This window comes from Chionomys nivalis, chromosome 4, assembly GCF_950005125.1.
Source record: "Chionomys nivalis chromosome 4, mChiNiv1.1, whole genome shotgun sequence".
NCBI lineage: Eukaryota > Metazoa > Chordata > Mammalia > Rodentia > Cricetidae > Chionomys > Chionomys nivalis.
Window position 1 is genome coordinate 39,695,363 of NC_080089.1, and position 24,002 is coordinate 39,719,364.

At 43.5% G+C, this 24,002-nt stretch overlaps 1 protein-coding gene across 2 annotated transcripts in view; it reads right to left on the reverse strand.

The window, feature by feature from the left end:
* Positions 1-24,002, reverse strand: part of Jhy (junctional cadherin complex regulator) — a 66,835-nt gene that overhangs the window by 35,302 nt on the left and 7,531 nt on the right. For both annotated transcript variants that reach the window (XM_057768132.1, XM_057768133.1), the window contains exon 3: positions 8,472-8,991. In XM_057768132.1, the coding sequence (XP_057624115.1) occupies positions 8,472-8,991 (520 nt within the window). The remainder of the gene's footprint in view (positions 1-8,471; positions 8,992-24,002) is intronic.

The window sequence follows — 24,002 nt, forward strand, 5'->3', positions numbered from 1 at the left end:
TCATGTAGGCCAGTGTATCTGAGGATGACCTTGAACTCTTGACTGCTTCTGCCTCCCAAGTGCTGGGATGACAAGTGTGTACCCCATGCTGGGTTTATACAGCACCGGGGATCAGAACCTGAGCTTTGCACATTCTCGTAAGCACTCCGCTAACTGAGCTACAGCCCCAGTCCCAGAAAGCAAACATTTGCAACCTCCCTTTAACCCGAAAATAAAGCCCAGCTTGCTTTTGTGATTTTCCAAAGGCAACAACGAATGGATCTAAAAGTAAAGGAGCGTGGGGCAGTGGGACGGCTCAGCAGGTACAGGGGCTTGCCGCCAAGCCTGACGACCTGAGTTCTAGCCTCAGAATCGACAGTAGGAGAGAATTGGCTCCTGAAAGTTGTCCTTTGGCCTCTGCATTATGTGCTCCATTATGCACATGCTTGTATGTACATACATATGCAAAGGCACACAAAATCAAACAATAAATATGGCAAAAATAACAGAGCCCCAAATCACACCTTCCGATTTCAAGTTACATCATTTAATTCAATAGACACCTACCTTCTCTCTTTCTCTCCTCATCTTTCTCCCAAATTTTAGACAAAAGAGATAGTATTTAAAAATTACATTTCTTCCCAGCGTGGTGGTGATTCACACCTTTAATTCTAGGTCTTGGGAGGCAGAGACAAGTGGATTTGTGCGTTTGAGGCCAACCTGATCTACAAAACAAGTTTCTGGACAGGACTGTTATCACAGAGGAAACCCTGTCTCCAAACACAAATATTTAGTTACTGCTTTCTATATGCCAGGGCTGAATTGGTCCATGACCTCGAGGAGTCTACAGTCATGAAAACACACATGCACACACACACACATGCAGACACACACACTCTCACATGCACACACACATGCACACGAACAGAAAATGGTGCAATGCAGCTCTCTGGGTACCATGACAGATATTCAGGTATGAGGCAGGAAGAGGGAGTGTGGGTGTTCAGGTGAGTTCTTCACGGGTAGAGTATCTGAGTGGAGTCTACAAAGGAAGGCAAGCTTTCCCAAGCAAAGGTGCCAGGAAAGATTAGTCTATGAACAGGGAACAAGGGATGTCCAGAAGACACACCAGGTCTGGGGGCAGTGAAACCAGCGGACAGCTGGACTGCTAGATGCAGTAGGGGTAGGGGAAGGATGGGAAACAAAGAGACCAAGGGACAGGAGGGCCCAGGTCAGCAAGGGCTTTTCATACCCTCAGAGTTTGAATTTTGTCTTCAAGATTCTAGAGACCAGCAGCAGTGATGGACACTTTAAATCTCAGCAGCTGGGAGGCTGAGACAGGTGGATCTCTGAGTTCGAGGCCAGCAGGGCTGTACAGTGAGACCTCAAACCAAACCAACCAACCAACCAACCAAAAATATAATAGTGAAATAATCAGAACTGTAGCCAAGCAGACTTCTGGAGAGGTCAGATCTGAGGAGGGGAAATGCTGAGAGAATTCTGGCACAAAATTATAACTTAAAATTAAAGCATTAAATACTGTGCACACGACCCAAAGTTATTCATAAGGTCCTTATTTTAAGTCCAAAGTTCAGGTATTCAAAGCAATTATTAAAGAAAGTGCTGGTAGGTGGATATAAGATCACAAGGTTGACAGGCTAGTGGGATGGCTCGGGGGTAAGGAGGTTGTGACCAAGATTGGCAACCTGAGTTCTTTTCCTGGGACCCACATGGTAGAGGAAGAGAATCAAGTTCCACAAGTTGTTCTCTGACCTCCACACGATGCAGCGGCATGCATATGTCTAAGGAACAAACAAACACTTGAATAAATGCAATAAAAGTGGCAGTGTTCTGTAATCCACGGGCAGAGTTTGCTTGACTGGGGATAGAGAATCAACTAAGTGTCACACACTTGCCCTGAGTATGGGTGTCTTGCTCAAGGCCAGTTGTCTGGATGGAGTAAATGGGGGGGTACACCCCCCTTCCTGGACAGCATAAAGTGAGCTTCTCTGCACTGCCACAGCCTCCCACCATGATGACAGGAACCTTGGTTCCATACAAACCTTCTTTCCCCTGGGCTGATTTTCTCTCGGGCATTTTGTTACACCACCCCCACCAGCAACAATTGTGACTCAGATGATCTCCTCTGTAGGTTGTCTATGATGACGTCACATCATCCTCAGGCACACCAGGCATGTCCTATAGTGTCCTTGTGCCACCTGAGGGTCTATCTCCTTACTTATAGGCACTGTCACCGGGGATAGGAGAAGACCATTTAGAAGGGCCTATCCACGGCAAAAGGAATGTGCAAACACGTATACACAAGTACACACATGCATGCATGTATACACATTTGTGCACATGTGCGTGCAAGTCAGAATGAATTACCTTGGATGTGTCCTTTCTCAGGCATCATCTACTTTAAATTTTTTTTTTTTTTTTTTTTAAAGACAGGGTCTCACAATGGCGTGGAGGTCACCAATTAGGCTAAGCTGAGTGGCCAGTGAGCTCCAGGACCCATCTCCCAGCACACACTACCATCGTTAGTTTCCCTGTCACATGCAGGGGTTCTGGGGGTCAAACTCGGCTCCTTGTGCTTGCTGACTGAATTACCCCCAGCTCTAATAGCCCCCTTTACTGCTGGTCTGCCGTATGTATAAATATCTCAAACAGCGTGCCAACCCAGAACTTGACCCCGTGTATAAGCATGGTAAGGGTTCGAGGGACCACTTGTTTGAACACCCGGCAAACAACATACTTAGACCCACGATTCTCTGACTTCCCAACCAATATTTTACTTCTCTTTCCTTCCCTATATCGTATTTTTTGTCACGCAGGGTGCTACTGCCAACACCCTTTCCAGATTTCTGATCTGCTTGTCTTTCATCCATCCCTTCAGGGCTTGGCTCAAATGATGGCTCTCCAGCAAATACAGCTTGTTCAGCTTTCTGTGAGATGGTACCTGATTCTTGTCTGTGTAACACGGGTGGAAAGCAGGCTAGAGAGATGGGCGTTCTCTGTTTCTTATTTTCTGCTGCTTGCCTAGTACAGAGAAGAGAACCTAGGGCATGGCTGGTGCTCAGTGAAGACTTGCTGACTGATTGGCCTACTGCTGGTCCATAGACCTGGGCAGTGGCTTTTGTTTATGCCTTTACATGGTTCTGAGGACTGCGGACAATGGAATAACCCTTCTGTATTTACAGTTGTGAAATACCTGTAATTTCTTTTCAAGATACTAATAGGAAAGGGCCAACTCACACTGATGAGGCACTTACAGCTCCCCTGAACTCAGGCTAGACCTCCCCTTCGTCTTCAAAGTCAAGATAGAAGGGCAGCTCATTTCAGAACACAGTTTCCTTTAGTGCTAGGTCATCAATTTGACTCAGATGCTAATGAGTCCAACAAATGCCAGTGGTCACCAGCAGAGCGGTGGCCAGACGGTGATGCTCAAGTGCCCTCTAGTGTGCGCTGCCTTTCACATCAGTTCCTGGCATCACACCCTGTGCTTAAAGTCTTATTGAAAGTGTGTGTGCAGGTGCCTTTAATCCCAACACTCAGCAGGGGCATCTCTGAGTTCGAGGCCAGCCTGCTCTGTAGAGCGAGTTCCAGAGCAGCCAGGGCTGCACGATAGAGAAACCCCATGTTAAAAAACCAGAAAAGAAAGGAAGGAAGGAAGTGTGCAGTAATGTGTAACCAACAGTTCTATGGGGACGCTGCAGCCAAGGCCAATGGCTCCATTCTGAATTGCGTGCAGGCAACAACAACCAAAAAGCAACGTAGGTGACTGTATGCCGCTACAAGGAGAGACCTCAGTTGGGGTTATTACAAAGTTGATACTGCAAATGACCCCCATCCCCCCTTTTTGGTTTAGGATCACATGTTTCCCAGGTTGATATCCAGGGATGCCATGTAGCTAATGACAACCTTGAATTCGATACTTCTGCCTCCACCTTCCATGTGCTAGGATGGATAATACGTGTGTGCGATCATGCCTGGTCGATATGGTGCCAGGGTCGTATGCAAGCTAAGCAAGCACTTTACCATCTGGTCCACAGCCCCAGCCTACCCTGATCCACATTTGTTCCTATTTTTTACTTAGTTTTTTAAAAAGTTATAATAATAATCTTATATACAAGTATGGTTAAAAAACAATAGATACAGCCAGATGTGGTGGTATCTATTCCAGTACTCCAGAGGCAGAGACAGGTGGATCTCTATGAGTTCCAGGTCAGCGAGGGCTAGGTTGTGAGACCCTGCCTCAAAACAAACGGTGAGAGAAAGAAAAAGAAAAACCCACAGGCATAAAAAGGCATAAGGTGGAAAGCTATGCCAATCACCCCCCACTCCTTTCAGTTAATCACCAATGTGGTGTTCCATTGTTTCACTATATAGCCCAGTCTAGACCTAACATTTATAGTCTTCCTGCCTCAATTTCCCCATGTGCAGAAGATTACAACTTGACATGTATTTTTATTCCTCCTCTTTTGTTTTTTTTAAAAACTATATCTGCATGTTTCACTCCTTAAATTTCTCTTCCTGTTGAATCCCGTTAAGCTGACCAAAGCGTTTCAGAATGAAACAGCCACAGTGTGCCCTACCGTAACTTCCTTCCTAGCCCCTCCAAAATGACGGCTATTTGGGTCCTTTCTGATCTTTTGATATCACAAACAAGGCTGATATGAATCATCCTGCACAGCCACGTTTTCAAGAGTGCACACACCTATCTCGAACACATTCCTAAGAGTGGAGTATACCAGGCCAAATGAAAATATTAATTATGAAATCGTATGCCGCGCTGCCTGTGACTCAGGCTCTAACCGAAGCCTGTGCTGTACAGCAGCCTGCTCATTTGATATTCTCAACAACCCTACGAGGAAAAGACTGTTATTATCTCCTTTATACATGAGAAAGCTGTGGCACAAAGAGGTTTAATAGCCTGCACAAGGTCACACGGCCAGCACGGGGCAGAGCTCAGCAGCGTGGCTGCTCTTAGGCACTGTGCTCTAGCTTCTCTGGGAGTGCAATTGTATTTTACCCAGACACAAACTGCCCTTTATTCTGGTTATGCCCAGTTCTTCTCTTCCTGGCATTACTGTACATTTTCATCAACAGGTGAAAATGCTTATTAGTTATAAGTGGCAATGAATTTCAACGTCGTATTAATTTGCTCCTCTTTTATAGTGACAGATCCTGAGTCTGTCCACACGTACTCAGTAGCCACCTCTGCTAATTTCTCTGGGACTTGTCTATCCTAGCTTTTCTGTATGTTTCTGCAGTGACTTTAGTCTCTCTTATTGACACAGAGGAGAATGTCTATCTGTATTAGAGATAGAGTTTTACCTGTGGTATAAATTAGGGATATTTTTCCTAGTTTATTTCTCATATTTTCATGTTGTTTATAGTTTCCTCTGATAGATATTTTTAATATACACAAAACCAAATTATTAATCCCTAGGATATCTATATTTTTAAATATTTCTGAGTCCTAAGAGGATCTATCTGCCTATGTTTTTTTCCTACTGTTTTTGATGGTTTAACTTTAATAAAACATTTGACCTATTTGGACAGTTTTCTCTGTCATTTACTGCACATTTTGGAAGCTGCTTGATTGTATTCCCTGCCTACTCAAGTAATATTATCTCCCTTTCCAGGCCTTCAATGGGGTTGAAAACTAGAGAGTCATAGTTACCTTCCTCTTATGACTTAGCCAAGCCCCCCGCCCCCGACCTCTCTCTCAAGACAGGGTTTCTCTGTAGCTTTAGAGCCTATCCTGGAACTAGCCCTTGTAGACCAGGCTGGCCTTGAACTCACAGAGATCTGCCTGCCTCTGCCTCCCGAGTGCTGGAATTAAAGGCATGTGCCACCATTGCCCGGCAGCCAAGCCATTTCTAATACAAGACATAGACTCCTTAGGATAAAATAATTATTGAAACATTTAGCATATTTTCTTGGTTAATATTGTTTATGCTGGTTGTAATTCTAATTTTTATTCTTGATATCTGTTCTTATTGTATATAGTTTTGTATTGGGTTTGGAACTCTCTTATTTAGACAAAAGGGAAAAGTGATGGGGAACCTCCTGCAGCCAATGGCCTTTGAGAGGCTGGACCAGGTATGGCCTTTGAGAGGCTGGACCAGGTATGGCCTTTGAGATGCTGGACCAGGTTGTGCATGGCCTTAGGTACCAAAAAGGTGCATGCTTGCACACTGGCTCTCTCTCCTCTCCTGCCTGGATGCTGGATTTGGTTTCTGTTCCCCATTTGGGCAGATGACTGTGATCTGTGAGTTCCCCTTAAATAAAGAACCCATTCTTATACTTAATTCTGAGTTAGTGTGAGATTAATTTATTTGCATTCTCCTTCAGCAAGACACTGACTCAAAACAGAAAGCAATATAGCAGTGAAAAATATTATCCTAGGCTGGGAGAGATGACTAGCAAAAGTCATCTCAACTCTTGAATTCATTTATTTATTTATTGGTTTTTCGAGACAGGGTTTCTCTGTAGCTTTGGTGCCCGTCCCGGAACTAGCTCATGTAGACCAGGCTGGCCTCAAACTCCCAGAGATCTGCCTGACTCTGCCTCCTGAGTGCTGGGATTAAAGGCATGCGCCACCACTGCCCGGCTTCATTTATATTCTTAAGTAAGCTATCAAGTGAAATGGAAATTTCACTTGTTTTCTGAAACAGAAAGTATGTTTACATTTAAAACAGTAAAAATATGTTGAGAACTAATTAAGTCTAGCTGTTTTGATAATTCAGTTGAGTCTTCTGTGCCCATTCCTGTGTTTTATTGTTAGTTACAAAGACAAAGACGTCACATACTCCTAATCCTTGGAAGGGTCTCCACCCTCATAGGTAATGAATTCCAAGCTGTTCTCCAATAGGAGTGTTTGATTACTCATCAGCCAAGCTCTTTACTTGAGTCTATAGTATATAGAGCAATATTCACTAGGAGGTGAGCTGAAAGGGTCCTTATTACATTTATTTGTAACAGTATTTCTTTCTCTTCTTCTTGTGTATGTGAATGTATGTGTGTGGTATGTAAAGGTGTTTGTATATGTGCGTTTCAGACAAGGTCTTGCTACATAGTCCAGGCTAGCCTCATACTTGTCATCCTCCAGCCTCAGTGTCCTGAATGAATCTACATGTGTGCACCACTGTGCCTGTCTTCCAATAGGCACATCATTCGGGAACTAACTTATCCTCAAAATGATCAGATGAGGAAAAGACGGCACTCACAATTCCATACTAGGACATGCTGCCCCGCCCCCCGCTGCCACCTCCTCTGCTGCCGCCTTCTCCCTCCTCCTGCCTCCTCTTGTTTTTCATCCTCTTTTCTTCCGTGTGTGTGCGCGCGCGTGTGTGCATGAGTGCGTGCGTGCCTCTGTGTGTGTGTGTGTATGTGTGTGGTGTATGGGTGTAGGTGTACATATGTATGTATGTATGTGGTTTTTTTCTAATTTTCTAATTTTACACATGGAGGTTCTAAGCTATAACCATTTCATACCACTTGTACAGGACACTGAGGGACAGAGCAGTGATTATAATTGGGAACTGGCAAGATATAGAGTCATTTGAATAGTTAAAAAGAAAAATCTTCCGTGTCCCAATACCCAGCACCCAGTACCTACACAGAACCTGGGTGTAGAATCACTTTCTATTCAAGCTGTGGTTCTAGCGGTGAATGTGTCGTGTGACTTCCAATGTGCTGGGGCCCTTTGGAAAGTGAGACCAAAGACAAGCAATACAGGGAATTAAACCCTCAGCCCTGCACTTCATCAAATGGAACACCCAGAAGAAATAAATTCCAAGACACATACATGGGGTACAGACATACATGCAGACAAAACACTCCTTCCCATAAAATAAACATTTAAAAGAATTTCATGGGTCTTTGAATGGAGACATTTTAGATATATATAGTCATTGAATTGTAGCATTTACAGCACTGTAAACCGCAGGTGTGTTTTATTTAGCTCTTAAGAACTTATAGAGTTATAACATTCATTCTACAAGGAGCGGCAGGGCTAGCAAGGTGGCACAGCTGGTAAAGACACTTACCGCCAAGCCTGGTGACCTGAGGTGGATCCTTGGCATCCACAAGGTAGAAAAAAAGAAGTGATTCCCACAAGCTAACCTCACCCACAGCCACATACATACATATGTACACCTACACCCATACACCACACACACACACACACACACACACACACAGGCACTCATGCACTCATGCACTCATGCACGCGCGCGCACACACACACACACAAGAAAAGAGGACAAAAAAGAACAGGAGGCAGGAGGAGGGAGAAGGCAGCAGCAGAGGAAGTGACAGCGTGGGGGGGGGGCAGCATGTCCTAGTATGGAAGCTTTTACTTTACCAAGGCAAGTGGTTACTATGGTATCATTGTCCAGAAGGAAGAGACATCCTGCCATTTCAAACAAACGCAAATCCCGGGGCAACTTAGAAGGGATGCTTCAGCAGGGGCTACACACCTGTTCAAGGCGGGTCTCTCCTCTTCTTTTATTATGAAGTTGAAGGTAAGAGTCTGGTTTAGGAGTCGGTAATCCCAAAGTCAGCTTGTTTTTTTCCACAAAATATTGTTTCGACTTCTTTCTCCGGGGCCCCCGTGATCCCGGCAGGAAAACTTCGTTGTGTGAACTTGAGCTCTTCAGGTACTGGGAGAGGTTGCTGGACTTCTCCTCCTGGTCACTGTCACTTAGTTCCGAAAGGGACTCATTTTGACGGGTGCCACACTCATATTTTGGGCTTAGGAACTCACTTCCAAGTAAGGAGACTTCACTCTGAGGGCTCCTCTTCCCTTTGCTGTTTTCTGCAGAGAGTCCCATTGATGGCTCCCTGGAAGGGTAGAGTGGGGCCAGAGGCAGGCTTTCTGAAGAGCTGTCAGCAGACCCTGGCAAGGCCTCCATAGCCAATGGCTGCACCTCCTCTCTCTTATCCTTCCAATTAGGATCATATCGGAGGTCTGAATATTTGTCTTCTACATGACGCTGGCTGTCAAAAGCAGAAAAGAAACAAGGTGTCCTTAATTATGGTGAATTTCCCCAGGGGCTTACCCTAAAGGGACAGTCCCTAACTGAGAAAGGCCCACTATAAAGTTCACAAAATAATAAATAAATGAACTTACTCACTTTATTTACTTTATAGTTTTTATTCAAAGTCAACCTCAGCTTCTGTCCTCTAATTTCCCTATCACTATCTAGATGGTGAAGGTGCCTCGAAGACTCAAATTAGAACCACAGAAGAGGTCTAATTACCCAAGCTCATTGAAATCTGCCGCAAAAGCGGACACCACCTAAATCCTAAAAGCAGGAAAGCGGACGCAAACGAAACACCTGCAATGTTAAGGCAGCGTGCCTCTACAGTTCAAAGAGTCTTATTACTCAAGCATCGCCACGATCTGGTGTGTCCTGCGGAAGACAGAAGTACAGTTCACACTGGCCAGCGGGCTTGTAGTTCAGTTTGTCCCCAGCATTAGGCATGGCCGAGCCCCCTGGTAGTCCCAGCACTGAAAGATGGTGGTGGTGGGAGAATCAGAAATTCAAGGTCATCCTTGGCTAAAAGGTGGATTGAAGGTGAAGCTGGGCAAAAACCCTGTCAAAAAAAAAAAAAAAAAAGGAAGGAGAGGGGGGTGGAGGAAGGGAAAGAAAGAAAGAATGAATGAAAAAAAGAAAGAAAGAAAGAGAAACTCAACAAATTACTTTAGCTGGTTATATACACATTTGGATATTTCTCTCTAGCACCTAGTATTGCCTTGAATTTCTCCCCTCAGGAGGAAAGCCAGGTTTTTATTTCAATTGAATGTCTACACAGGCTCATCTTTGTTCCCAGGAATTGTGGGTTTCCCTTCCTCTTATCCATAGATTTTTACCAAATGTTCCACAGAAAAATCCACCAGGCTTAGACTCAGACTGTGACTTAGAGTGTCTTGGTTGTCAGGGGCACGCACACAAGCCTCAGAGGACAGGTCAGCCTGGGCCTCAAGTTCTAGGACAGTCTCATGTAGTTAAGGTTAAGCACGTGGTCCTGTCTGAAGGAAGTAAACCAGACCCCAAATAAAGTCTTCCCTTCTGCCCGTGGCAGTCTCAATTTGTAAAGTAGCTCTCTAGTCTTAACTGAAAAAGAGAAAAAAAAAAGAAAGCTGGTAATATGGCATATTTAATGGCCTCTTTGATCTTCAGAAGCTAAATGGGAGAGATTTTTTCCTTGCTGAGGACAGTGGATGCAATCCTCTAATCAAAAAGAAAATGTAAATCACCCAGCTTTCTATGCTATTTGATATTCCCGTTTACAGAGGACATAATTTTATGCTGGGTAAACAAACTAATGGTCTCTATAATGCTAATTTGCCCATCTTAATGTGGACCTAGATTTCTTTGATTCGATGTAAAGCAAAAACTGGACAAGAAGCCGACACTCATCAGCTTTACGAAGTTGTCATTGCGAGTTTTTCAGCTGTCCTAAGAAGGTGGGAAACCTTTGGATGCAGGCAGCATTTCCTTTTCCTAGGTGGGCTCTTCTCCAGCAAAACTGCAGGGAGAGAATGGTCCATCTCTCAGGAAATGAGCTCTCCCACACTGACACCACAAGACGGCCTGTCAGGGCCATGATGGGTCAGTCCCTCCTGCGGCTTGTCTGCCCTAAAAACTAATGTATTTGGCCACTGGGCCTTTGGCCTTTCATTTTCGAAGGGGGTTTGTCTCAAATGGGACTGTTGTATTTCTTCCACTTCTCAAGGCTGACTGAAGATTCCAGGAAGCTGTTATCTTAAATGTGCTGTACACTCTCGTTAACTGCTCACTGTGATGGTGTTCTCGACTAGCTAAGGTCCTGGGCATCAGGGACTGTGGTAGGCCTTCCTTTCCTAATCTCTGCCTTAGTACAGGGCAGTGTTCTAGAACATACAAGCTAAAGGCCTCTAGAATAAATAACTGGATCTCCATAAATACCCCAACATAAGCACAGCGGTTGATATTTATTTTTTAAAAAGTAGCAACATAATTAAAATCTTAACATTATGATGCTTCTTGCACTAGGGCAAATTAGTGGGTGATTTTAGGGTTTATCTCACACTGAGTGACCTAAGGTTCAATTGCAGCTGTTTACACGGAGAAGGCTCAATTATTATCTTCAAGCAGATACAACTTTAAACAAACAAAAGCTGTACTTCCACATCTGTGTTATTCATTAGTTCACTGCTGAGTTTGACAAGTGTTTCCTGAGCACCTACTAAGCTGGGGAGACATGTGTCTAAGTAGCACAGTATCAGGGAAACAAAGAAACCAGCAATGAACACTGTAGAGTGACGCCTGCTTTGGTGGCGACCACGGGACCACCTGGCTTCAGGAGGGACCATGCCTGCTTCTCAAGAGGTTGGGGAGAATTTTCTGCAGGAAGCCATGGCTTCGACCTAAGGCTGAGGAAATGATGCAAGGACCTCATGACTCTGGAAGAATTTGAGCTTAGCTAAATTATCTGAGTGATTAATTACCGACAGAAGACTAGTAGCCAATTAGGGACAGCAAAGGGATGAGCTTCAGGTCAGCCTCACACACACACTCTTTTTTTAAAAAAAAAAAAAATTTATTTATTATGTATATAATATTCTGTCTGTGTGTATGCCTGCAGGCCAGAAGAGGGCACCAGACTCCATTACAGATGGTTGTAAGCCACCATGTGGTTGCTGGGAATTGAACTCAGGACCTTTGAAAGAGCAGGCAATGCTCTTAACCTCTGAGCCATTTCTCCAGCCCCCCCCCCCCACCTCTTTTGAAGACAGTTTTGAACAGTCTTCTTGGTGACCAAACGGGGCATCGCTGGGCTGGAGGGATGATGACTCAGTGGCTAAGAGCACTTGTTGCTCCTACAGAGGACCTGGGGTTCAGTTTCTAGGACCCACATGATGGCTTATAATCATCTAGAGTCAACGGTGACCCATATTCAATTGTTCAATAATATCTCCAAATCCACTCCAGTCTTGCTATCCTGTGAACCTAAGATACTGGGTAACTTTTTCCCCCCAAGGCAGTTGCTATAGATAGGGTTTTATACGCACCAGAGAGCCCCACGTGTGGACGGTTTGGTCTCCAGTTTGTGACAGTACTGGGAAGTGTTTGAACCTTTAGGAGATGGAGCCTCATGGGGACGCTAAGTCAGGAGCTGTGCCCTTGGGCTACTAGAACTTGCTCTCTCTTTGCTTCTTGGAATCCACGGGGTGAACAGACTCCTCTCACAAGTGCTCCTGCCTCGATATTGACACAGGCCTAAGGAAACAGGGTCAAAGAGCTATGGGAGTTTGAGTCCAGAGATGGCTCCTCCTTTCAAGGTGTTTATTTCTAGCATCTCATCACGGTCACGGTAAGATAACACAGGGCCTTCGATATTTTTTTTACCTTGTGATTACATGGGAAACACTGGATCAGTCCAACTGCTCACGGCACTGAACATCAAACAGTGATGGCAGACGGCCACCTGTGTGCATGCCGCCTTCTTTCTTTGCACAGTGATGTGGCGTCTACTGGTTCTGGGAGATGCTACAGTGGATTGTACAAGGAACTAGATCTAGAACAGAATCACCGGCCCTTAACTTCTGGTGCCACTGATCGCTTTGTGAGTGATTATTTAATGTCTGTGCAGGCACAGAGTAAGGATGGAGCAAACAGTAGCCCAGAGAGCACAGCAATGAGCTCTGTCTGGGTTTTGCTCACTGCCAACTGCACTCAGTCTCCAGGACATAGCACAGTTGTGTACTACGCTTCCTGCTGATGGAGCTCAAGGGATCATTGTCTCCCCAAGGGCTTAAGATATTTTAAGGGCACGAGGCTCTAAGTGGTGCCCTAGTGGCCTGAAAGACATAACACCCATTAAAATTGGATTTTTAGTCAAAACTTAGGTTCTGTGGGAAATGTCTGAACCATAATTTAGAAAATGGGTTTAAGAAATATCAGTGAATCCACATGACGAAATATTTTAACAACCACTAAAACTTGGTAAGGGAGATACAAGTAATAGAATTAGATTGTTCTGTACCTTCCAGAAAACTCATAACCTGGGGGCCCTAATGCATTGCCTTTTTTTTTTTTTAAAAAAAGAAATGGCAGCTTGGAAGATCATCGTACCTACAGAGCTCCATGTTTTAAGCAGAAACTAGACAATATGGAAGGGGCTGGGGACAAACGAGAAGAAACTGGGTTGCTGAGAAACATGCTTCTCAATCAACTGTCAGAAGGGAAGCACCGGGAAAAGCGTGGACTATACAGAACCAAAACCAAAACAGCCATGGTTCCCATGAAAGCTTTAAGGACTCAGTGCCATCGACACCCTCAATTGTTGTCTCCAAACAGCCCCTTCGCCCTTTCAAATAGAAGACACGGTGAAACTGATGGGGGGCTTTATGTTATTATTATTATTTTTATTTTTTTTCAAAAGCATGTGCATGAAAACCTGCAATGCTTCCCAGAAATAAATCGAATTGTTGAAACAGAACATGATACTAAAGGACCCCATTGTCCTGCACTCGTGTGCTAAGAAGCCCGATTGTGTTCTGCAGTCTGGGTCAACACACAGGGACAAAATGAGTGTGAAGTGCTCTTTCATGGGCCATCATCTGCACACAAAACAGGCTCCTCTTCCCCTCCTCACCCGATTGGAAGGTCACACAGACAATGAGAACTCAACTCCTTTGTTACCCTTCAGACAACAGATGTCGGGGCTCCTCTTCAGAGGCTCGGGTTAGAAATAGATGCAGAGAGGAGAGGGAGTTGGGTAGAGGGGGGGAGCATCTCTCATGCGTTCAGTGGGGTTTTGCTGCCTTTAATGGACTATGTTTGAGTCCGTGCTGTGATAACTTCAAACAAAATAAAATCAAATCTCCATTTAATGAAGAGCCTCATACTCAGTTTGTATTCAATCAAAAAATTACTAAAATTAGAGCATGTTTCTAGTTCAATTAACATCCTTTGCACTCACAATAAAATATTCAATAACTGGCCATTTTGCCTGTCGAGGGGAATGAAAGCAAAGCCCTCGTCGGTTAGCTGTCACTTATTCGCCACTTCATGCTAAGCAGGCAGTTAGATGGAAACTGCACATATTATTACTGATTGAGGTTTTATTTAATCCTTTGAAACAGAATAATTATTCCCAATTTATATGCCATTAAATCTTTTATGCACACGAGCAGCAAATTCAGTTTTTGTTTCAGGGGAGAGTTTGTGCTGCTTTCTAAAGGAACCACAAACATGGCTGTCTCTGACGGGCCCCTAAATCCTGCCTCATCTTACTTTTCCTATCCATGGCTTTTAAGGAAATAAAATGCAACAAATCCAACAGATTAAAAAGTCACTTTCGCAGGTATGAAATAAAATGTTTCCGCGGACACACTTTGTGGAGATTATTTGTAACCCACGAATTTCTGTTTAATGGAGTCATTTATTTTACTTAAATAATTAAATGTTTTAATAGAAAAAGTATAGCTTAATGAACTGAAGGTAAAACCTGCCTATAGAAACACACTCAAGTGAAGGGTTTAATTTTTATGTAGTGAACTTTGTTTACAGCAATTACATTATTTAGATAATTTTGACCCAAATCCTTTTTTTTCCTCAACAACAGGTTTGTGTTCTTTTGTTACTGTTTTGTTTTGTTTGTGACAGGGCCTCTCTACATAGCCCTGATTCTTATGCTAGTGTTCATTATGCAGACCAGACTGGCTTTGAACTCACGGAGACCCACTTGACTCTGCCTCCCAATGGGATTAAAGGTGTGTGCCACTAGAATGGGCTTCAACAACAGATTTGTGACTGCTACAACCAGGCATTTGACCCAAGGTATTGCTAAGACCAATTTTAATTCAAGGTGAACCTGTGAATAAAGGGAAGATAAGTTATATAAGAGCACTAGAGTGCTAGTGGTCTCAGCGTGAAACCCTAGCTCCCCACTTCTACCAAGATGCCGCTTGCGCAGGAGAGCTACACCAGCACAAGAAACGCTAGATTGTTACAGTAGTCTTGATGATGTTTCTGCTGAATCCCATTAGGGAAAGGCTTCTCCTGGTCAATGGAGTCTACTGCTGGTCTGGGTATGAACCTAACATTCCAAGCTACTCAAAACATAAGAGTCAATTCAGTTGGGTCGGTCAGTCATCTGGCTAAGGAGCCACCCTCAGGAAGGCGGAGCCCCTTAACGCCATGCTAAGAAGAACAGTTATCCCTTTAATGAGATAATGTGCTTTTCCTTCCCAGAAACATTGATTTTCACGCAGAAACTGTAGGCCTGCCATGAGGCTCTGTTAAATCTGTCTATTGATTTTCCCATGATGTTAAATATAAATTCCAATACCACTAATATGAAATTTAAAATGTAAAATATACATTGTCTAAAAGAGGCATAAATACCCCAAAGTCTTAAAAGTTGAGGCTCTGGCCTCCTGAAAGTAAGGAGCTTCTGTAAAGCAAAGGACACCGTCAATAAGACAAAAAGGCAGCCTACTGAATTGGAGAAGATCTTCACCAATCCCACATCAGACAAAGGACTGATCTCCAAAATATATAAAGAACTCAAGAAATCAGACATCAAAATTCCAAATAATCAAATTTAAAAATGCAGTACTGATCTAAACAGAGAATTCTCAACAGAAGAATCTCAAATAGTCGAAAGATACTTAAGGAAATGTTCAACATCCTTAACCATCAGGGAAATGCAAATCAAAATGACTCTGAGATTTCATCTTACACCAGTCAGAATGACTAAGAGCAAAAACACCAATGATAGTTTATGCTGGAGAGGATGTGGAGTAAGGGGAACACTCCTCTGTTGCTGGTGGGAATACAAACTTGTACAGCCACTCTGAAAACCAATATGGTGGTATCTCAGAAAATTGGGAATCAACCTACCTCAGGACCCAGCAATATCACTCTTGGGTATATAACCAAAGGATGCTCAATCATACTACAAGGACATTGCTCAACTATGTTCATAGCAGCATTATTTGTAATAGCCAGAACCTGGAAACAACCTAGATGCCCCTCAACCGAAGAATGGATAAAGAAAATGTGGTACATTTACACAATGGAGTAAGTACTACTCAGAAGTAAAAAACAACAACATCTTGAAATTTGTATGCAAATGGATGGAACTAGAAAAAAACCATCCTGAGTGAGGTAACCCAGATCCAGAAAGATGAACATGATATGTCCTCACTCATAAGTGGATTCTAGCTGTAAAGCAAAGGTAAATGAGAGTATAGTCCACAACCCTAGAGAAGCTAAGTAATAAGGTGACCCCTAAGAGAAACATATAGATCCTCCTGGGAAGGGGAAATAGACAAGATCTCCTGACAAAATTGGGAGCATGGGGGTGAGGGGAGAAGGGAGGGCAGAAGGGGAGAAAGAGGGGAGAAAAGAAGGGGGGAGAACTTGAGGGAACGAGATAGTTTAGATGGATGAAGGACAAAGACAGAGAGCAAGGAAAGAGATATCTTCATTGAGGGAGCCATTATGGTGCTAGCAAGAAACCTGGCACTAAAGAAATTCCCAGGAATCCACAAGGATGACCCCAGCTAAGACCCTATGCAATAGAAGAGAGAGTATCTGAACTGGCCACGCCATGTAGTCAGACTGATGACTATCTTAAATGTCATCATAGAACCTTCATCCAGCAACTGATGGAAACAGGCAGAGACCCACAGCGGAGTACTGGGCTGAGCTCCCAAAGTCCAGTTGAAGAGTGGGAGGGGTAAGAATATGAGCAAAGAGGTCAAGACCATGATGGGGGGCTAAACCCACTAAAACATGGGAGCTAATGGGAGCTCACAAACTCTGGCCAGACAGGGAAAGAACCAGCATAGGGCACTAGACCCTCTGAATGTGAGTGACAGTTGTATGGCTGGGGTAGATTGCGGGGCCACTGGTAGTGTCACCAGGATTTGCCCCAGCTGTTTGGACTGGCTTTTTGGAACCCATTCTCTTTGGATGGATACCTTGCTCAGTCTAGACATAGTGGGGAGAGCCTTAATTCTTCCTCAGAGCAATGTGCCTTGCCCTCTCTGGGGAGTGGATAGGGGGATATGGTGGGGAGGAAGGTGGAGGGAATGGGAAGAGGGAAGGGAGTGGGAACTAGGATTGGTATGTAAAATGGAAAAAAGATAGTTTGTTTTCTTTTTTAAAAAATAAAATTAAAAAAAGAGGAAAAAAGTTGAGGCCCTGACTCAGAAAGGTGTAATTTCCTCCCCTCCCTTTTTCTATCAATTTCTTTTAGTTGTTGGCCAGAACATAAATACTCTTTCTCTGGTACTTTGGGCTTTTATTTTTTTTTAACTTTCTCTCTGAAGCTTCCTCCCTTTTGCTCTGTAGCTGCTTCCTGAACTTCTATGCTTAACTCAAAAAAGGTGTAGCCTTTCCCTCTTATTGACTTCTATCTATCTATCATCTATCTATCTATCTATCTATCTATCTATCTATCTATCTATCTATCTATCTACCTACCTACCTATCTACCTATCTTTAATTCATGTGTATGGGCAGATGAGTGTATATGTACTACTTGCATGCAATGCCTGACAATGCCAGAAGAGGGCATCAGATCCCCTGGAGTTTGGATTAGGTTTGTGAGGCACCATGTATGTTCTGGAAAACCAACTCCAGGTCCTCTGCAAGAGCAGCAAGAGCTCTTAATCACTGTGCCACGTCTCCAGACCCTTTCCTCCTCCTCTTCTTCCTCTTCCTCCTCCTCCTTCACAAATAAGATGCAGCTCCCCACCATTTCCGGTAAGTGTGGCACAGCATTTGGAGCTACGTGAGAGTTTATGATGAGCCTTGTGGACATTTTCTATGGGAAGTTTGAGTGTTTCTGTTAGTCACCAAAACAATGGTGAAGAGCAGAAACTTTTTCTTTGTTCTTTTTTTTTAAGTTTTTTGAGACAGGGTTTCTCTGTGTAGCTTTGGTGCCTATCCTGGAACTAGCTCATGTAGACCAGGCTGGCCTTGAACTCACAGAGATCTGCCTGCCTCTGTCTCCCGAGTGCTGTGATTAAAGGCATGAGTCTTTTGCCTTGAGCTTCTTAATAGCTGAGAATGAATTTTGGATCCTCCTGACTCACACTCCTTAGTCCTGGGATTACAATATACACCACCACGCCCAGTTTCTGCAGTGCTGGGGATTGAACCCAAGACTTTGTGCATCCTGACCGAGCCACTCTACCAACTGAGCCACATCTGTAGCCCAAGGCATCAACTCTTAAGAGTTTTGGGTATTTAAACCTTCTTTAGACAGTGTACATTTTACATTTTAAATGTCAGATTAATGGTATTGGAATTTCTACTTGATATTATGGAAAAAAGAATAGACAGGTCTTACTCTGGTGTGCTGCCTTGAGTGAGCATTGGCACTGTAGGCTCATGTATTTGTGTGCTTGGCCCCTAATTGGTGGAATTGTTTGGGGAAGGATTAGGAAATGTAGCCTTGTTGGAAGAGGTGAGTTTTGAGTTTTCAACAGCTCCTGCCAGGCCTAGCCTCTCTCCGCCATAAACTTGTGGATCAGACGTAAGCTCTCGGCTACTGCTCCGGTGCCATGCCTGCCTGCCTGCTGACATGCTCTCTGCCATGATGGTCATGGACTCAGCCTCTGAAACTGTAAGCAGACCTCCAATTAAAGGGTGTTTTGAATAATTCCCCCCAGTCACAGTGTCTCTTCTCAGCAATAGAAAAGTAACTAAGATGCCCTGTGGCCAGGTTCCGTCACTGACTGATCAATGGTGTGAGCTTCAGCAGGTCTCTATTTCTCTAGGTCACGGCTCCACCTTTTGAATAGCAGGAAAACTGGCTGACTCCCAGGATCTAAAAGTTCTAAGAATCTATCACTGGATGAGTTAGGGTGGGATTATTGTGCAAAACTTTGTGATGCTAGTAAGTGTGAGGAAAATCACTTAATTTAAATGCAATATGTTAAAAATTATACTAACAAGATTACAATAACTAAAACCAAAATGTATTTAACTGGGTTTGATGACCCACAGTGGGAATCTCAGCATTTGGGAAGGACTTCCACGATTTCCAACCCAGCCTAAAACACCCTGTGGGACTCCACCTCAAATGACCCTATGGCTTCACAAAGAAAGGTGTTCTATCCTCCTGACCCCTGTGATAGAAGAAGAGAATTAAGCCCCAAAAGTTGTCTTCTGATTTTTGTGACTGCACCCTGATATGTGTGCTCGTCACACAAATAAATTACTACTTTTTTTTTTTAAAGAAACGAGGTTGAAAATTATACTAATCAAAGTTTTCTATATTTTTCAACTTGAGAGGAAGTAGAAATAGGTCATAAATTGAACTATCTCTTTGTAACTTGTTATAATCTTCTTGATAAATTTACAGGATTGTGGGTAATAAATTGTACCTTCTTAGGTTTTTGTTTTTTAAGCTGACTATTTATTTGAGTACAAAAACATATACCATTTTTGAAATAAACGAGTAAAGAACTAGCAGATATCTCTGGGGGCAATAGTGGAGAGCTCCCATGAGCCTCAGCGGCTTTAGCATTTCTGGCAGGAGCTTGGCCTTTAATAGACACAATCCATGCTCCGACATGCTCCTGACTTTCTCTATGACAATCCACCTGTCGGGATGGCACCACGCCTGCTCTGAGGAACGCATCAGGGTTTAACTAAGAAGTTAGTGAGCAGACGAATGAATGTAGAGCAGAAACAGCTGATACCTACAGCAAAAAGCACCACTCTCGTATAGCTATTTCCCACACAGTTTGGAATAGATAAGGTTTTAACTTCTATCTCCACCCCCCAAATCATTTAAGATCCCTAGAACGTGGTATACAAGGCAATGCATTTAAAGAGATTGGCCAACTGATGGCCTTAAATTGAAAGTTTACTTATTGGCAGACCATAGAAATTAACATAGATGACATCAGAAATGAGCCAGAATGAAAGCTAATTCCCAGAACCTTCTAGAATGGTTTACGTGTTCCTAGAACATTTGAACCAGCTTTAAATGTCTTTCTTACATTCCAAGCTGCTGAGAAAAAAAAAAAGCCAGGTGGTGGTGGTACACGCCTTTAATCCCAGCACTTGGGAGGCAGAGGCAGGCGGATCTCTGTGAGTTCGAGGCCATCCTGGTCTACAAGAGCTAGTTCCAGGACAGGCTCCAAAAGCTACAGAGAAATCCTGTCTCGACCCCCCCACCAAAAAAAATAAAAAATCCACAACCCTTATAAGGAACATGAGTCTGTCTCAGCTTAAATATTTCCCGAGTTCTAGAAAGCAGCTGGAGGGAAAAAAGAAAGGAGAAGAGCTGGGGAAATCTGAAAGGAAAGAAAGCTCCTGATATTTGACCATCACTTCTCTACCCACCATGCTTGTGCTGACTGTTCAATACTCATTTTCAAACACTAGAATTCATTATCCAATACTTTCCTGACTCTTGTATTATTACTAGAAGCAACATACTATAAAGCGCCCGGGAGGAGGGGAGGAGGAGAAATGTATCCTATAACACAGTTAAAAAATGTTGATTATTACCAAGTCAGTCCCCCACTCCTTCCCAACAGTTCTTGAATGCTTAACTGAAGCTAGTAATGACTCACCATGCTACCTGACCCCCGCTAACACCTACCTAGATCACGATGCATCCTTAGGTAAGACACAAGCCCTTGTGCTTTCCAGGTGATGTGAGGGAAAAGCACCACAGAGCACTCTAGCAGAAGCGTGGCTGTGTCTCAGGGGAATTGCTTAAGAATAAAGGTTAATGTGATCCCCGACTTCACTGTCCGATGAGAAATACAGTAAATGTCTACTTATTCAGAGGACTCAGTAGCCTTTATAAAATGCATAATTCCACATGCACAATTACTCTGGCTTCAATAGTCCATCCTGAGATTGTGCTATCTTCAATCTTTATGTCTCTGTGATTACTCTCTCTCTCTCTCTCTGTGTGTGTGTGTGTGTGTGTGTGTGTGTACATCTCAATCAGGGCAGGTGTGGGGGTTAGGGGACACATTGTGGGAGTTGATCCTCTCCTTCCCCCATGTGGGTCTAGAGGATTCACACTGAGGTCCTCAGGCTTGCTAGCAGGTGTCTTTACCTGCGGAGCCATCTCAGCAGCCCTAGCAGCCCTGTCTTTAATGTTCTACTAGTTGGTAAAGTGGAATCCATGATTGCATATTTCATTTTACTGCACCGGCTAATTCACTTCAGCGTGTGTGGGCGCACACTTCTGCACATGTGGGGGTCAGAGAACAACTGTGGGAGTCAGCTCTTTCCTCCTCTTATCTGGGTCTTGGGGATCAAGCTCAGGTCATCAGGCTTGGTGCTAAGTGAGAACCTGATGGTCAGACGTTTTAGACCCATGACTACACAGTCACAATTAGAGCCTTGAGCTGAGTCATCTGAGCAGCTTATGGGCTCTGCACATGTTGAGGAGCCTCAGTTTCTTCATCTGCAAAGTAATGGGGAAAAATGCTCAAGGCAGGGAATCACATGTGAGAGTCACCTGTGTGAAGTCCCGAGTTCATGCCCAAGCACCATACTAAGTTTTTAAAATTAAGCCCATCTAGAAGCTCCAACTAAGATAGAGGAAATACATATGAAGCAAGTAGATTCACAACTGAAAGAATTATATAAATCTTCCTATAAACAAGACCTTAGTAAGCACATACATTAGGTACTGGATGGCTGCTTTCTGTTTTTCTTTTTTTCTTTTTTCTTTTTCTTTTTTGGAATGCACACGACTTCAGAAGGCTTCAGGACTAAAGAGGTTATTTCTGACGTCCTGGTATTACATTGATCTGCGTCTCCGTGAGTGCCGCGTGTCATGAGGCTCACTCTGGAGTGGGGCTTAAGGATTATCACATGATGATCCTCCTCCACTCTTGATTCACTCACCACTGCCAATGGTGCTCCAATTTCCATTAAGTAAAGGGCTTTCTCTAATTCATGGGCCCTGAACTGTGGCTTTGACTTCTGGAGGTTCTAGTCACATCAGAACCTAAGTGCGAGGCTAAGTGATTTGTCAGGCAGCTTTTAAAACGATTGCTTATCAAAGCAAGAAGAAAGGTTTGCCTTGGTTTAAGACCAGGCTTGGACTAATTTTTGCTTTGAACTACAATCCCCAGAATGCCATCTACCTTGCAGAAATGAAAGCCTCCTTTAATTTTATATTGAGAGCCCGAGATCAATTTATTTGTCCCACGGCTCATAACTACTTAGATTTGAGTGAGAGAAAACCTACGGAAGGACCGTATAACTAATAGGAGGCAGAGAATGGATCGATACCCAACCACACTTGAATTGCATTTTTGAGACATTATTTGGACAAACCCTTCAGTTCTCTTTTCCTTTGTAGTGCGGAACTGGTCCTTTCACAGCCAGTCAATGGAGCAGTACCTTCTAACAGGTACTGAGTGTATTCTGTCCTAACCCTGCCCTGAAGTTTACAGTCTATCACTAAACATTACCACGGCAGTGCAATCAGAGGAAAACCGAATTATCTAAGAGCCTCTGAACCAGAAGATGAAGGATCTAGCCATAATTTTGACTTTTTGGAAGTACAACCTTCATTTTGAGATGTCTTATGTAGCAATCAAACTATCCCTGGGAAATTTGAACAAGGCTAAAATCTGGTGCCTGCTGTGCATGGTACAAAACGAAGAAACTGTCAACAACTGGGGAAAAGAGGTGATTCAGTGGAGTCTTGTCTCAGTCTCCTCATCTTAAAAGTCATTTGTACAATGCAGAAGACTTGGGAACTGAAAAGATGGCTAAGAGCACTTGCTGATCTTGCAGAGGACCCAGGTAAGATTCTCAGCACCCACATGGCAGTTTACAACCATCTCTAACTCCAGCTCCTGGGCATCTTGATGTGGGAGTCCCCTCTGTATGCTGTGAATATCATTGCTGAATAAAGGATCTGCTTTGGGCCTATAGCAGAGCTATAGGGGAACAGAGCTAGGTGGGGAAAACTAAACTGAATACTGGGAGAAAGGAGACGGAGTCAGAGAGAAGCCATGTAGCCCCCACCAGAGTCAGACATTGGTGTACATACATGAACACATTGGTGTACATACATACATGCAGATAAAACACTCGTCCATATAAAAAAGCACGAGAAACAGCTGCAATAAAAGACTTTCTGATGTCCTCATTTCTTTAAGTAAAACTATTACCACTTATGATATATCATGAAGACGACAGATCTCCTACACCAGAGCCAGGATGAGAACACAGAGCAGCAAGTCAGACTGCTTGAGTGCTCTGCCCATGTGCTCCCTACATCCAGGAGTGGGCCTTAAGGCAACATCCTGAAGCCTAACTGACAACCTCCAAGACAGGCTGACTCTAGTATCTACCTACCAGGACTCCACAGGATTAAACGAGGTGATATGCGAAGTATGGAGTACAATGATGGGCTCATGAGAGAAGTTCTATGCATGGTAACTGTTATTATTCTTAGTCAGTGGCTTCCCTTGCTTCTTCAGTATCTGTAGCTAATCTGTCACTGAGCTCTGTCAATTATTTCATATATACATGAAATATATACAGACATATAGATATATCTCACATACATATATACATATATATATTTCAGTTAAACATTCATTATACAAACAAATCAACCAGGATGCTGGTGTCTACCCATAATCTTAGATAATCACACTGTAACATCTCTAGACATTGGAATACCATGTAGCATGAAGCAAGGTCATAATTATAAGAAAAATATGCTATTCTGTTAAATGAAATTAATCACTCACTGAAGACTATGCCTAAATTGACCTTCTTTGGTTAAAAGCATACAAGTCATGAGGAGCGATAAACAATTAAAATTGATCAAAAGTAGAATGCTCTTTCTTCTCAGAGTGTAGAGGTTTAAGGCGTCTAGGCAATCGTGAAGTCTGGGAACCCACAGGCACCATGGGCACAGGTTCCTTCTCCTAAGATTCGATGACTGCATTTATGTATACATACACCCTAACAGAACACACATAGCCAACAAGTCAC